Source organism: Propithecus coquereli, unplaced genomic scaffold (assembly GCF_000956105.1).
Source record: "Propithecus coquereli isolate 6110/MARCELLA unplaced genomic scaffold, Pcoq_1.0 Scaffold388, whole genome shotgun sequence".
Classification (NCBI taxonomy): Eukaryota; Metazoa; Chordata; class Mammalia; order Primates; family Indriidae; genus Propithecus; species Propithecus coquereli.
In genome coordinates, this window is record NW_012149596.1 from 1,164,351 (window position 1) to 1,180,411 (window position 16,061).

Genomic DNA, 16,061 nt, shown 5'->3' on the forward strand with positions numbered 1-16,061 from the left:
GGGGATGGGTAATCTAAGCAGTAAACAGCTGGTACTGACCAATTTAGGCTGAAGTAGACCCCTGGAGAGAGAGCTCTTGAGGCAGGGGCGGGAACTTCCAGAGACTTGGAAAGAGGAAGTTGTTTACCAGCTTAAATAGACTAAAGGCCCTTTGGGGTATAGACTTAAGGTTGGGAGAGGGAATCCTAGGGGGGGCTGAAGGGTGTGAGAAAAGAGTAACCCTTATAAATTGGGCTCTGGATTTATCAAAGGAAAGGATCTTGGGGGGAGGCCTTGTGATTGGGGAAGGTTCTTTTAGGGGCAATGTACTCCCTACATATAATAGGCACTGCACATGTGCTCACTGCATCCGCTGGAAGAAAGGGACTCTGGGGAGGTGGTGTGAATACACAGAACACACAGAAGGCATGCCATAAATGCTCATGGGAGCCACTGGAGAGAAAGGTCTTTAGGGGAAGGTGATTAGAATGGAGCAACTTGGCAGACAAGGAATAAATGCTCACTGGATTCGTTAAAATAAAAGGCCTTTGGGGAGGGGGTTAGGGATGGGCATACGATCACTTGATAAATGCTCACCAGATCCTTGCAGGAAAAGCCCTTCAGGGAGGGGAAATTAGGATGCAGATACTTGATCTATGTAAGCTGATTCTTCATCCCTGGGAGGAAAAGCTTTTGTGGAGAAGGCACAGAATCAGGCACGCAGTAGGTGCTCCATAAATACTCCAAGGAGTATTTAAAAGAAAAGGTCTTTGGAAAGAGTTAAATGGTGCACACAGCAAGTGCTAGATATCTGAGCACTGGACTAACTGGAGGCACAGGCCTTTGTGGAGAGGTCTAAGGTTGGGTCATGCAGAAAGTGCTCAATACATGCAGACTGAAGCCACTGGAGGAAAAGGCATTGAGGAAAGGGTTTGGGAGTGAGGTACACAGCAGGAACTCAATACATGCTTGCTGAAAATATTGGAGGAAAGAATCTTTAGAGAAGGCTCACACTGTAGGCAGTTGATAAATGCTAGATAGATTCACCAAAGGAAACGTCTTTGAAGAAGTAGCTTGAGAACAAGGGATACAGGAGGTGCTTAATAAATGCTTTCTAGATCCATTGTAGGAAAAGGTCTTTGAGGAGAGGCTGAAGATGAGTCACACACAGAAGGCTCAAAAATGCTCACGGAACTCACTGGAGGAAAATGATTTGCTTGAGAAGGGGCTTGGGGATGGGGCGCACATCAGGCACTTAATAAATGCTTCCTAGATCCTTTGGAGAAAAAGGTCCTCGGAGAGAGGGCCTGGAATCGGGGCACACAGAAGGCATTCAATCAAGGATCCATTCGATCACGAGATCCATTAAAGGCAAAGCTTTTGGCGAGAAGCTGGGGTGGGATACACAGCCGGCACTCAATCAATGTTTACTGAACAGTTTAAAAGGTCTTTGAGGAGGGGTCTGGGGTGGGACGCGTAGCACTGACTGGATACATGCTCACAAGATCCATTAGAGAGAAGGCCTTGGGGCAAGGGTTGAGGAGAACAGGACACACATCAGGCTCTCAAAAAATGCGCACAAAACTCATTGAAGCCAAAGGCCTCGGGGAAGGGCTCTTGGATGAGGCATACAGCAGGTATTCGATAAGTGCTCACAAGATCCATCAGAGGACCAGGTCTTTGGGGTGAGGGTTGAGAGGGTAGGCAGGGCATACTCGGATCACAGGATATATTGAAGCCACGGCTTTTGGAAAGGGGGTCTGGGGAAGAGGTACACGGCAGATGCCCAATAACTGCTCCCTGTATCCACCGAGAAGGTTGGTTGGGGGGACAAGGGTGGGGCACACAGGAAGCGCCCAGAACAATAATTTAAAGGGAAAGAATTTGGGTGAGAGGGCCAAGTGCCAGGTACACAAACGGCGCTCGATAATTGCTCGTTTGCCGCCAAACGATCTGGGGGCCCAGGCCCGCGGGGAGACGTCCGCGGCAGTGGCTTACCAGTCGGTGTGCGGTTCGTCGATGACCAGCAGCACCCTGGCTGCGGCGCCCCCGCGGCCTGCGCCCCCAGAGCCGCCGCCCACCTGCTCGCTGAAGGTGGCGGCCGCGGCCGCCGTCGTCTGCTTGACCGCGTTGGACAGCGACGAGAAGAAGCCACCGCCCCCTGAGGACCCGGGGCTAGGGGCAGCTGGAGAGGCCACGGGGGCAGCCGCAGAGGACCTCTCGGCAGTGGCGGTCGCGGGACCGGGCGTGGCTCCGGGACTGGGGGCAGCGGGCGGCGGCGGGGGCGGCTGGGGGCGCTGCAGGTCTGTCATGTACCCATTCGGGAGATTGGCCATAAAGTTGCTGTCTGACAGGCGGCGCCGCAGGTAGTTCATGGCTGCGGCTTGGGGCAGGGGGTCCTAGGGGCAATCTGGCCAGAGCCGCGGGGGCGGACCGCGCGGGGCCCGGGAGCACAGCCGCGCTCTCAGGCACGACGCGACTCCTCCGCTGCCCGCCGCAGACTGAGGCAGCGCTTGGTCGCCGCCGCCGCAGCGCGGATGGTCGCGCCCGTACCCCCCTATCTCGCGCCTCGCGTGGTGCAGTCCGGCTGGGCCGGCGGCGGCGCGGACGCGACCAAGGCGGCCAGGAAGGGGAGTTTGCGGAGGAACGGCCAGTGACGTCAGCGCGCCTTCGGTGCTGGGGCGGCGGTGGCGCGCGCCGGCAGGCGGGGGCGAAGGCGCTGTCCGCGGTGCTGAAGCTGGAAATGCGCACGCGCCACGCCGCATCCTGGTTCCCCTCCCCCCCCTGATAGGGGATGCGCAATTTGGGGAGTGGGGGTGGGGTGCTTTTCTGGAGGGTCAGGGTCGATAGTCAGGCAGGCCACCCGCCAGCCCGCCTCATCCTGGTCCTCATACCCACTCGCACCCATACACAGGGCCCTCCGCAGACACTTGGTTTCCAGTGTTGACATTCACCGCAGAAGGCATTTCGGGGGTGGGGGTGGGGGTGGAAGCACACTCAGAGACACAAAACTAGAGAAGTAACCTCCTCGCAGCGAGGGGTGGGGTCACACGCAGTGCCCCGCGGGTAAATCAGTCTCCTACGTCCACACAGGCTCAGCTAGGCAGAGAGCGGGGGCGGCATAGACAGCATCAGACGAGCGGAGGCGGACACTTGAGCGGTGTACACACTCTTGCCCAGGGTGTCGGGGGGCCTGGAGGCACACAGGGAATGACACACACGGAGATACATATACACACACACAAAAGTAAGGAAACACATAGGGACACGTACAGACAGAAAACAGACACCAATCTAGGTGTATATACAGACATGCAAGCCCAGGGTAACATGCATGGGCATGCATGCACTTATACACACACACACACAAACAGACAACACACTGACACACACAGACCAAGGGAAACTCACATGAGCGTGCACACCCAGACAAAACACATACTCACAGATGATCATGGAAAAACACAGAGCTGCAATACACATTCCCTGTAGCTCTAACCCTGATGCATGTCTATCCCCCCCACTAACCACAACACACTTGGTGTATATGCCCCCATTCCTTTGCTCTGGACACAGCCAAAACCCACAATAACCATCTGGTGTCATCAATGCCCATAGATGTCTCCCCTTGCACCTTAGAACTTTCCACAGAGGCAGGCCCATCGCAGTGTGCATATACAGTAGGTGCCAAATAGTGTTTACACATGAACAAATGAGGTAGTCCAGGCAGAGGTGGGATGTGGGAGCCAACCTGTCAAACCTATAAGATCCTGATGACAATAAAAGCACAAACTCATAAATAATCATTTGTTGACTGATTGTAACCAACATTTAGCTAAGCTGTTTACATGCATCGTTTCATCCAGCCTTCACAACAATCCTATGGGGTGGATAATGTAATTTCCATTTTACAGATGAGGGAATCTGAGAACTCCAATTCATTCCCAAAGGGTTATGTTCACTTTGTGATCCATACATATTTTTTTTCTTTTAAGAATGTGCCAGGAAGAGAGAACAGCCAATGTAAGTGTGGCTGGAACAAAGTGAGGGGCTTTTGTAGGAGATAGGGTCAGAGGTTAGCAGGGGCCAGATTGGGTAGGACGTTGGCCACAGTGAATGACGATGGTGGACCAGGTGAGGTGGCAGATTAGCAAGAAGTAGGGGGTCTCTTTTGCCTGCAGGATTTTCAGATGAATCATCCACTTATTCATTTGTTCATTCTTCATTCATGAGATCATTGGCTAGTTTAAACGAGGCAGTAATAGTGTGTGGTCTGGAGTCACAGTGCCTGGGTTCAAATCGGGCCTCCACCATACCCTTGGGAAAGTGACTTAATCCCGCTGAGATTTGGTTTCCTCGTGTGTGAAAAGGGTATACCTCTGACTCACCTCTAAGGAGAGAGGTTGGGGAGGGGCAACCTCTGTATCTTTGCATGTGCTGTAACTTCTGCCAGGAATGCCCTCTCCCCTCCCTCTCTCAAGGGTTGTCTTTGGCCACTGTACCCAGGAAGCCCCCCATCTCCAGGTCTCAGATTCCATCTCCTCTTCCCCTAGGCTCCCATAATCCCCAAATTAAAAACTTCCCCAACCATCCTCTACTCCCTCCTCCAACCCAGCCAGCTTCTGTCCCACCTCCAGGCCTTTGTTTTCGCCATCCCTTCCCCTCCCTCCAGGATGCCCTCTCTGGCATTCCAAATGGGGACTCCCCACAAATGAGGTATTTTCCAACATTTTGAAGTATGTGCTCCTTAGTTTTTTGCTCATTAACGGAAGTAAACAAGTTGTGAAGGGCGTGGTACCCTCTCTGGGGGACAGGAGCAGCTGCAGGTCTTTCTGGCTACTCTGGGTCTGAATTCGTGTTCCTCAGGAATCTGATCCAGACTGTGCCTCTTTCTAGGGGCCCTGTTCCCAGGCTCCTAGTACTTGTGGCTCCCAGTACCATTCCCTTTTTCCAAGTGGCTCAAATTTCCAGACATTATTTTTTTCGTGGATTGTATTATAGAGGAATGAAGATTTCTTCTAGGAGTATCTCAACTCACCTAGGCAGAGGTAAGACTCCTCTGCACAGTCTCCGTCTTCTTCACCAGGAATGGGTGTACAAAAGGGGCTCCAAGAATGATTTTGTTGTGCATTGGTGGGCAACAAATCTCACACACATATACACGCTCACATTCAGAATTGTACCCATGCCTATAACACATAAATACATATCCATGCCACCTTAATGTGCGTGTGCACAGACACACATGACTCACACATTGTTGTGGCGCACACACAGTTGTAACCTCACACACACTCCACATACATTCAATACATCCTTAATTCTTGCACAGCCCTGCAGGTCTGCATATCACACACACAAAGATATGTATGCACCTCATAATGCACACACACAGCTGAGCTTTCTTGTAAACACATACCTCTTATATCCTATAGTAGCAACCAGAACCCCTTACTACTCAGTCCTCTCAAGATGACCAAGTACTTATCCACCCATCAACTGGCCCATTTTACATAAAGGGAAAGCAACCCAGAGAAGTCAAGTGAGCATGCCAGCAGACTTAAGGTGTCACAAACCTCCCACCCGAACCTTCCTACACAGAGGGGTCCCCTTCACCAAAGTGCGAAGTCCTGAACTCTGCTTCTGCCTCACCATAATCCATGGTGCTTCAAAAATGTCCAGCCTACTACCTTTCTGTGCCTGTTTTCTCCTTTGTAAAATCAGGATAATAATACTGACCCTCAAAGGTTGGTTGCGGATTAAATGAGTTCATGCTATGGAAAGCCTTAAGACACTACTAGGCACGCAGTTTTTTCTAAGCATTAGCTATTACCATAATTATGATGATGATTCTTATAATGTGTCTCCTTACAAGGGGCCTGGCATTCAGTAAGTGGTAAATGAATGAGCAAATGCTAAGAGCACTGGTATGTGGGTTTGTCCCCTTCACTGTGGAGACACATACCATTCTGATTCCTCTTCTTCCCTATTCCCCACGATGTCCAGCACTATTGTTAGTATACAGTAGGCGTTAAGTGTCGAATGGATGTTCAAACGAGAGGAATAACTATTCTGAGTCTGTTCCCTTGCTCGGATGTCCTCTCCTTCTACCAGCCCTCCTCCAACCCAGATGCCCAGACTTAGCTTTAAGTATACAGTAAACGCTAATAAGTGTTGAATGATTGAACAAGTTCTAGAGGATATATATGTCTGGGTTTGTCTTGGGGGCTCCTGCAGGCAGATGCTTCTTTTTGCCCCAGCCCCAGCTCAGAGCACATCATAGCACTTCCTCTTCCCGCCCCCCGCCTCGCCGAGCTATTTGTCGCCCGTAATTGCGGCGTTGGAGCCAGGCTGTTGGGAGTGGGTGGGTGCAGGTGCTCGCGCGGCAGGGCGCCAACCCCGGCCACGCCTCTGCTGCCTTTCACGGTCAACTGACGCGGAGTCGGCCAGCAGAGGCTCAGGCGGGCGGAACCTAGCGAGCTTCAGGAGGCGGGGAGACAACAAGCACGCCAGCCAACCAAGAAGTGCCTGCCGGGACGAGTAGCCAATGAGGAAACCCGTACCGCAGAGCTCTGCAGAGGGACGTGCCAGGCGGCCCCAGGGCACTAGCGGGGTTGGGGGCCCAGATATTGGGGTCACAGCAGCGGCTGGACACTTCCCCTCCTGCCAAACTGCGGCCACAGTGGAAATACTGTTTTTCCACACAGGCCGCTGCGACTTTGCCCGTGCTGTGCCCTTTGCCCGAGAGGATGCTATTGCCCCCACTTCTCGGGAAGGGGTAGGTTGCTTTTCCCCCTTTAAGGAATCTTAGAAGAGCCCGAAGAGGCTGGTTTATTGAGGTTTGGGAGTTCAGAGGGTCAGAGTGGAAGGGAGAAGTGTTAGAGCTTCTAGTCCTCAGGGTCTTTGCAGGCAGGCACGTGTAGACATGGCCGTTTCTCCTCCACCACCAGTCTCTGCCCCTGCAGCTCGTCGCACAGTGCCCGTGGTGCCCCCCAGAAGGTCACGTTCTTCTCACCCTGACCTTCGACCATGGAAATGGTGGGCCTGGGGCATTGGGGAAATGGAGGAGAGAAACTCAAGGAAGGCAAGAAGGCATTCGACAGACTCTTGGGTGCCTACTTGTGCTCAACACTACTTTTTAGCTGTGAGCTATTGGGCAATTTAGCTTCCCCGTGCCTCAGTTTCCCTTGTCTGCAAAATGGGAATACTATTAATACCCACCTCATGGGGATGAGTGAGGATAAATAAGTTAATTCAGGTAAAGTGCTCAGAGCAGTGCCTGACACACAGTAAGTCCTCAATAAATGCTGGTGATTGTTTCTTGTCGACATGAGCTACCTTTTCTTACCTCCTAAACCCTTTATATCTCTCCCCACTGCCCCCAGCAAAAAACTCAAGTGCCTTGTCCTGACATTCAAGGCCTTATCGTTGGGCCCAATCCCTGCCCCATGCCAATCTCTTTCTCGCTCTCCTTTACTTTATCCAAACTCAGTCTCATGTCCAGAAAGGTCTTTGCCTGGGTTCTTTCTCCCACTAGGCAAGCTCTCCATTCACTCTCACCCCAATTCTCTCAATTAGTCCTTCCCCATTCAGTCTCTCACTCATTCAAGTCCTTTGCGCCTGCATTCGACACCTCTAACTCATCTTCAGGACCCACTCTAAACCCTATAGCTGGGAGATCCCTTCACAGATGGCAGGCCTTCCACGATCTGGGGACAGTGCACTTAATCTGGTAGCTTGATGTATGTGGAAGAAAAGAAGGGGTGAGTATTTGAACCCCCTCTAATACCTAGGCCACTCTGTCACTGGGAAACACTTTTAGTGGCCAATCACTTGTGTCCAGGATTCTGATCAAAGTCTTGATGCCAGGGATTCCTTTCCTGACCCTACATGCCCCAGGAGGCCAGATCAGCTTCCTGGACCTAGGCTGAGGTGGAAGTCTCTTTTCCACACACCAGTCGCTCTTCACATGCCTTGTTTCAGGGCCCTGCTAGGTCCCTTGGGGGATTCATGGGATCTGGGTTCTGTATGTCTACAACTGTTGCTGAAAAGGCCTTGGAGTGCCTTGGGGCAGTGAGATGGCAAGTGAGTGAATGGAGGTGTAGGCGACTGCAGGGGTGAGTACGTGAATGGAGGCCCGAGTGACTGAGCAACTCAAAGCATGGGCAACTGAGAGGTCAGAGTCAATGACACATGAAGGACTGAGGGAATGGGAGAATGGCTGAGTAACTGAGTGAGTGACTGAGGGGTACAGAGGCTAAGAATTCTCTCCCAGTAGCTTCTTTATCATCTCCTTTAGTTTCTCCCCACTTCCCGCAGCTGGTAGATGGCACCTGGCAAGGCAGACACCTTAGACCCAGAGGTGGAAGCCCTGATTGCCTGGGGTAGCCAATTCTCCCACCTTCGGTATCCTGACTCCCTCCCAGGAACACTCTGCCCCCTCACTCACGAGAACTTGGGGAGCAAGGCTGTGCAGAGGCGATGGCGGGCACGGGTGGGCTTGGGGCCACACGGAGGCATGCACAGTCCCCAGGTACTCCACTCTGACCATGAGCCTTTCCCTGCAATAGGGGTGGGGATCACAGAGTCAGAATCTGAGGTCTCAGTGGGAAGGTGAGAGACAGGCTGTGGGTACATGGGGTCCGTAGCAGAGTTGGGAAACCCTCGTCCCTGCATGGGCTGCCCCACCCTCAGCGTAGTCTGTGGGGCACTCACAGATGCAGCCCTGGATGTTGTAGCAGTGCCGGATATCCTGGTACTGGCCGGCGCATCGCTGTCCATTAAGCGTGCGGCCCTTGCAGATCCTTAAGCGTGTCTGCTGGCCCGGGATTTCCTTACAGCTGATGGACTTTACGTTCGGGCGGGTGCAGGTGTTCCACTGCCCCCAGGCCTCCCACTCTCCATCCACTGCAGAGCCAGGGCAACAGGGGCTCAGACCAAAGCTGGGAACTAGCAAGGGGGCTCAGAGGAAGGAGTGAGGACTGCAGGAGGGAGTGGGGGCAATCAGATATGGGAATGGCGGATCAGAAGTGGAACTAAGGCATTAGGGCCAGGAAAGGAGGAATCGGAGACAGGAACAAGGCCTCAGCAGCAGGAACTGGGCAACAGAGATGGGCAGGGGGGCTTAGGCATGGAAATGGTGGATCCTGAGGTGCTGACCAGGGCAGGGCACGGCCGTGTTGCAGATGTGGGTCCGGGTGGCGTCACCAGCACAGAAGGGGCCCCCGTGCCGGGGCACAGGGTGATCACATGTCCGTTGTTCCACAGTCTGGCCCAGGCCACAGGTCACAGGGCAGGGGCTCACAGGGCCCCATGGCCCCCAGCCCCCAGCCACTGTTGGAGGAGGAAAGGGAGTGAGGAGAAAGACCACCTTAATCCCTCCCCTCTGCCCCTAGACCCTTGAGGCAAACTGTCCCCAGATGAAGGGCTCCATGGTCACATGGTATAGGAACTCTACCTCCTGAAATAGCAGAGCATCTGTGCCCTGAATCAAGAGCCCCACCGGCAGAGTGTCAGAGGCCTCATACCCGCGTACCTGGGCAGGGTGGCAGGCCAGTGCAGCCCCGCTGCTCATGGGCTGGCCCTGGGCAGGATTTCCCAGGAGGCTGCCGGGAGGGCTCAGGTGCAGAACATGTGCGCCTTCGCGTTTCCATAGGTGCCTGGGGTCCCCCGTGGCAGGATCCTGAGCAGGGGCTCCAGGGGCCCCAGGCGGCCCAGGCCCCATGTGCTGTGGTGGGGTGGGGGTAGGGAGATGCAAGTGTGGTTATATGCGCTGAAGTCTTCTCACCCCGGCAGTTCCCTGCTGTAACCCCACAGACCCACCCTGGCTGCCCCCATTGGTGTCCTATGGCTGCCGTCACTCACTGGGGCAAACTTGCTTGGTGTCACAGTCCCGTGACTCCTGTGCCTCTCCTGGGCAGTGGCCTCCACACTTGGGGGCGGGGTGATTACAAGCTCGCTCGCGGATCTGGATCCCTTTGGAGCAGGTGACAGAGCAAGGTTTCCAGGGCCCCCAGTCAGACCAGCCACCCATCTCTGTGAGAGAGAAGAGAGGGGGATGGGATGGAGGTAGGGTGTCATTCAGGGCTCCTTGCTTCCTTGTGTGCCCCACATCAGCTAATCGTGTCCTCATATCCTCTGCCACCACACTTAACCCACCATCGCTGCTCCCCTGGATGACCACAGCGGCCTTCACATTGGTCCCTCATACAGTCCGTCCTCTTCCCAACCCAAGTCAGATCACATTTCTCCCCTGCCCACGGTCCAGATCACTCACACTAAAAGGCAATGTCCTCACCATGGCCCCTAAGAATCAGGCCCCCCTCACCTTTCTGACCTTGCCTCCCACCACTCTGTTCCTTCAGTCCTCACAACCATCAGGCATAGGCCTGCCCTCAGTGCCCCTGCACTGATCATCCCAGTGCCGGTTAGCAGGGAATGCTTGCCCGCCTTGCTGTCCTCCTCACCAGGACAGCACGGCTGGTCCTCACAGGCCTGTAGCTGCCACTCAAGGGTCCCAGGCACTGCCTTCTCAGAGCACTTCCCGTCCCGGCCCACACAGCGCCGATGCCGCAGCTGGGATCCCTCAGAGCACTTCACTGAGCAGGGGGCCCATGGGGACCACGGTGACCATCGTGGGAACCTGTAGAAAGAGCACAGGTATCCCATCCTGCTGCGAGGTATCAAGGATGGCATTCGGGACTCCGGAGTGTAAGCAGGCACACAAGGGGGTGCTGGCTAAATGTGTGTGGGATGGACTGATGAGCACCGACCTCTTAGGGATGTCGGGGGATTGAATGGGAAGAGGTGGGCATACAGTAAGGGCTTGATAAATGTCATTTACCTTCATGACCAGGGACCTGGAGTTGGAAGGTCCCCAAGGACAAGCAGGGATGCAGTAAGCAAATGTAAGGACTAGGGGCCTGGAGCTGCTGTGACAAACTCACCAGGTCACCACCCTGCACAGTAGCAGGCAAACAGGAAGTGCTTAATAAACAGGAGCCATCACCCCAACAAGCTCAGAGGCCTCCTCAGAAATCCCCCGGATCTACCCCCACCGCCTGCATAGCACTGGGTATGCTGTTAATAGACGTGAACTGTTGACATGACTAGGGGCCCAGAGCTGCCCTCAAAAATCCCAAGCTCCCCATCCCCACAGCATATCCAGAATGTACCGTAAGCAGTTAGAAAATAGATCTGGAATACAGTAAGGGCTCAATACGTGCAAGCTGGAAATCATGATTAGGAGACTAGAGCTACCCTCAGAAATTCTCAAGCTGAGCCCTCCCGCCCCTGCAATGCACCTGGTATGCAGGAAGTGCTCGATGATGTGAAGTATCATCATAATTGGGGGTCTGGAGCTGCCCTCAGAATTCCCCAAACTCTTCCACTCCCACAATGTGTCCGTATATAGTAAGCACTCAGTAAGTATGAGCTGTCATCACAATTAGGACACTAGGGCTACCTCCAGAAGCACCTGAGCTGCAGCCTACCCGCAACGCTTCCTGCACTCGCGGCGTGCTGGAAGCGGGCAACATATGTGAGCTACGGCAGTGGTTCTCAACCAGGGTGATTTGGCCCACAGGGAACATTTGGCAATGTCTGGAGACATTTTTGGTTGTCACAATTGATGAGGGGAGTTGTTACTGGCATCTAGTGGAAGGCCAGGAATGTTATAAACTGTCCCACAATACATAGGTCAGTACCCCGCTACCCCAACAAAGAATTTTCCAACCCCAAATGTTAATAGGGCCAAGGTCGAGAAACCCCGAGCTATGGTCATGATCAGGGCCTCAGGGCCACCCTTGGAAATCCCAGAGAAGGAAAATGCCCAGTTCTGGGTCATTCCACAGATAGTCCTTTTTGCTTCCCCCCCACCCCAAGTTCCCCCTAACCTGCATATCTGACAGATCTTGCTGCCATCTTCCTGGAAGGCAAAGGCAGCGTTGAGACAGCAGTCTTCCACCTTGACACTTCCCAGGAGGCCCTTGCACTTGCCAGAGGATTCCTCATACTGGGTGAAGCAGAGTACGGGGTCTGAACCTGTAATGCGGCCGGGGATGGGTGGGTGGGTGAGGCATGGTCAGGAATGGGGTGGGCCTGAGCACCCCTGGGGTCCAGCTGGGCCCTCACCCGCTCACCTGTGGCTGGCAGGGTGAGCAGCGGCAGCAGCGGCAGCAGCAACCACCGAGGGGCCGGTGCACGGGCAGTCATGTTGAGCACTGTCTCCTGGCCCCCGTGCCAAGAGGAAGAAGCCCAGCTTTATCTGGGTTGACCTGTTCCTCGAGTCAGCAGAGAAAGAGGAACTGGGAGGGCGAAGGGCGGGGGAGAGGAGAGGGCATCCTGCAGGCCTCTTCAGCTCTGACCTCTCCCCTGTCCCCTCTGCCTCCTCCTCTACTCTCCCTCCTGATTTCCTGTTTCACCCTTGGTCCTGTTTTGTCACCATATCCCCACCTCACGCTCTCCCCAGCAACTTTTCAGTGCTCATTCAACACTCCTTGGACAAATTCTCAGTGAGGGGAAATGGAGCATAGGAGTTTGGAGCAACTTCCTAGCTGTGTGACCTTGGGCAAGTTCACTTACACCCCTGAGCCTCAGTTTCCCTATCTGTAAAATGCATACTCTCTACCACAACGATGAGGTCAACCTCATGGGGGTGTTGAAAAAAGGTGAAATGAGTGTGGTGTGCTCAGTGTGTCCTTCCTCGTGGGGTGGAGGGGGGCATTGAGGTAATTGCTTCATCCTCCATCCTGACTTGACCTCCACCCTCCTCTTTCCTGAAAGCTAGGTTCCCTGCGGTCAGCATGGGGGGGTGCTCAGCACAGGGGAAGTGAGAAAGAGAAGTGGGAGGAGCCTGGGAGCAGTTAGGAGGGAACCGGCTTGGCCATATTCCATCGGAGAACCCTCCGGCAGGTAACACCCCCCTCCCCCAGCCTGTTTCCTCCTCTGTAAAATGTGCTCACAGACAGCACTTACAACATAGGTAGGCTTTCTTGCAGAGATTGGGATTTCGCTTTTTAAAGTTCTTAGAACAGTGCTTGGCATACAGTAGGCGCTCCGTGTTTGTTAAATAAATGTATTCAATGTTTATTGAGCATCTACTGGATGCCAGATGTGGTTCTCAGCATTAGAGAACAGGACAAAAATCTTGGCCATCCAGGGACTTAGGGACTTATGTTCTAAAGGAGGAGATGAACAATAAATGTCACCCCCCTACCCCCTGCCCCACAGAGGCCTTTCTGAGCTGCCTTTACTGTCTGGCATCCCTGTCACTCTCTAGCCCAGTGGCTCTCAAACCTATTTTCTTTTCTTCCTTTTTTTTTAAGAAACCCTAGCAAAACTCCAGAGCCCACTTTAAAAACAGGAATATTTTTTAATTAACAAAAAGGAGCCTAAGAAAGATAGGAAGGCAATGCCCCATTTCCCTTGCATTCAGGGAGGGAGAAATACCATCCTGCAAATTTAAACAAGATAAAAGAATTTGGTCAGGAGTTAAAACAGAAGTATTTCAACAATACTGGTCTTGTTTATGGGCGATTAGGTGTGTGTTAATATTTGTAACCATTCCAGATATACTCTGTTCTCTGGTAATACAAGCCTGTCTTTGAAAGTGTCCTTTGAACAAAGGGTCTTGTTAAGATTCTAAAACTTCAGACATCAGTGTTGCCTTATCCTGTGAAAACAAACCCCCCCAGAAACCTGCAATTCTGGCTGACTGCTTTATTTAATCACCTGTTGCCCTGGTAATAATGTCATAATCGGTATTTCCTTTGTTCCTAAACTGCATAAGTACTCCTAGGATTCCCTGTGGAAGAGAATTGTCAGCACGTTCATCTCCCACACACATTTAGGGCAATCAAATGAGTTTGCAGATTCTTTATTTAAACAGAGTGAGAGACTCTTGTCTGTTTTAATTATTACATCTCTACTTGATACTATGTACTTGTTTCTTGTCATCTCCTTCACTAAATATCAGCCCCATCAGCCCGGTAAGGGCAGGGAGTTTTGTCCGGTTTGTTAACTGCTGGATCTGCAGGGCATTAGATGGGCACCAGCTAACAGCACATGCTCAATAAACACCTGCTTAATGAATCAATAAATAAAATAAACAAAACTTTGGAGATTCTGGGAAGTGCTAAGAGGAACAGTCTGAGTTGGAGGTAAAAATCTGGGCATCACCTCGGGGCTAAGTAGTATTTCAAGTCTTGGAACTGGATAAGACTACCTAGAGAAGATGCGTGAGAGGAGAGCCCCAGACAAAGCCCCGGGGAACCCCAGCATTTCAAGTTTTAGAGAACTGGGAAGAGCCAACCCCGGGGGGTACTAAGCAGGAAGTGTCCACAGAGCAACAGGACAAACACAAGAGGGTTTTTCTCCTAGGCCTGGCACATTCGATCTGTGGTCTCTCATACAGTGTCTCATTTGGTCTTTCTCTCACATTTTATTATTTTTTACCTATATACAACAGCTCTGGAGTCACAGCCTCTACTATAGTCTCTCACAAACAGGTTCACATACATAATCGCACAGCTCTGACATACTCAGACATTCTGTCACTCATTTGCTGTCACTGATCCCCAGCCTCCTACAGTTTCACATACGCAGTAACGTCTTACAGCCTGTCTTAGTCAATATTGCCAGTATTTCCTCACCAGTTTCTCACAGACACACACACACACACACACAGTCACACCATCTCATCTCAGGATCTTTCAGCCACTCATTTGGCCTGTCATTTTCTCACATACTCAAATAGTCACTGATTTACAGTCACTGCTAGCTAGTCTCTCACGAAGTTTCTCACACACAAAATCGCCACCTCTCCTATCCCTTCACACTCAGGCCACTTTTTCACACACCCATGGTGCCCAATGATAGCCTCTCCTACGGTCTCCTATGAAGAGTTTCACACGCATACACGATCACACCACATTGCAGACATTGTCTTTGTCATCTGGTCTCACATTTCTTCTCAACCAGCTTCCAACACACCCAGTCCTTGATTTACATCCTTTAATAAAGTCTCTTGCAAAGAGTTTTACACACAGGCACACAGTCGCCCATTCAGTCTCCCCATCGTTGTCCTCCAGTCTACTTCTGACATATGTGGTCACTAAGTCACAATCGCTCCTAGGCCCTTGATAAGTCGCACAGTCTCCCACGCCCCATCTTGGTTGTGCACACCGTCACTTTCTTCACACAGTCACACGCACAATTACAGCCTTGCAAGTTTCTCACATGCCACACCATGGCATCGCTCAGCATCTCATTTGCACAGCTTTTTCACACACAGTTCCTGACTTGCAGTGGCTTATATTTCACAGACATCCCCACCCTGGAAGCTGCTAAGTTGTCAAGTTTGTCTCCCACAGTCGCTGACTTCCAGTTATTGCTACTGCTGGTTTCTCCCTCCCAGTCCTGGTCAGGTGGTCTTGCCCATCATTTCAGTCGCCGCCTCACCACCACTCTCCCACACTTTCTCACAGGTCCTGAGCCTGTGGGACAGACTGTAGTACCCATAATTCGATCTGCCACTAGTCTTGGGCTCACACACATACAGCCTTTCACGCTCTCCCAGGCGCAGCCCTTCATTCTGTTCCTTCACTAGTCTCTCATGACCCGTTTTCAGACACATGACACAAACTTCTCACACACACGCTCCCAAGACTTTAGTTGACGCTACAGCCTCACATAAAGTTTCACACACAATCCATTTCTCAAACACTGAGTCACCTACAGTGAGGTTTCTCACACAATCCCCGAGAAAATCTACCACAGTTTTGTGCCCACGCTGTCCCTCATGTGTGGTTTTGGTCACTCGGTCTGTCCTGCTCACCATCAGCCTGTCAAACAGTGATAGAGTTGCAGTCCCTGTTTCCTTCTCATAAACATTATTTCATAAACACCATCGCAGGTTCTTGTACCATATCTTAACCACTCCTTCAGTCTCAGTGATTTTCCAAAACACAGCCACAATTTCTCATGTAGCCACGCTGTCAAAAGTCTGTGGTCACAACTTCTGCGCTCTTTCACACACACACAATCACAGCTTTGTAGTTTCTCTCACACACACACATGGTTAC

General features: G+C 52.3%; 2 protein-coding genes across 3 annotated transcripts in view; both read right to left on the bottom strand.

The window, feature by feature from the left end:
* The window catches only part of SYN1 (synapsin I), a 43,372-nt gene extending 40,890 nt beyond the window's left edge, over positions 1-2,482 (bottom strand). For both annotated transcript variants that reach the window (XM_012652330.1, XM_012652329.1), the window contains exon 1: positions 1,978-2,482. In XM_012652330.1, the coding sequence (XP_012507784.1) occupies positions 1,978-2,354 (377 nt within the window). In that variant the 5' untranslated portion in view covers positions 2,355-2,482. The remainder of the gene's footprint in view (positions 1-1,977) is intronic.
* A 4,315-nt stretch (positions 2,483-6,797) lies between these two features.
* CFP (complement factor properdin) lies at positions 6,798-12,228 on the bottom strand. The gene is made up of 9 exons (XM_012652333.1): positions 12,120-12,228; positions 11,874-12,021; positions 10,446-10,621; positions 9,844-10,014; positions 9,515-9,706; positions 9,139-9,312; positions 8,695-8,886; positions 8,429-8,540; positions 6,798-7,023 (listed from the first exon to the last, which is right to left on the bottom strand). The coding sequence occupies exons 1-9, from the start codon at positions 12,190-12,192 to the stop codon at positions 6,867-6,869; spliced, it is 1,395 nt and encodes a 464-aa protein (XP_012507787.1). The 5' UTR covers positions 12,193-12,228; the 3' UTR covers positions 6,798-6,866.
* Positions 12,229-16,061: the final 3,833 nt, after the last annotated feature.

Bases quoted from the DNA above. Each gene is read 5' to 3' on its own strand.
- CFP (XM_012652333.1), bottom strand. From the start codon at position 12,192: ATGACTGCCCGTGCACCGGCCCCTCGGTGGTTGCTGCTGCCGCTGCTG. The intron at 9,313-9,514 runs GTACGCGGGTAT...CTCCTCCAACAG, and splicing joins TGGCCTGCCACCCTGCCCAG to TGGCTGGGGGCTGGGGGCCA. The intron at 7,024-8,428 runs GTGAGTGAGGGG...CCAATGCCCCAG, and splicing joins GCCTTGCTCCCCAAGTTCTC to GCCCACCATTTCCATGGTCG.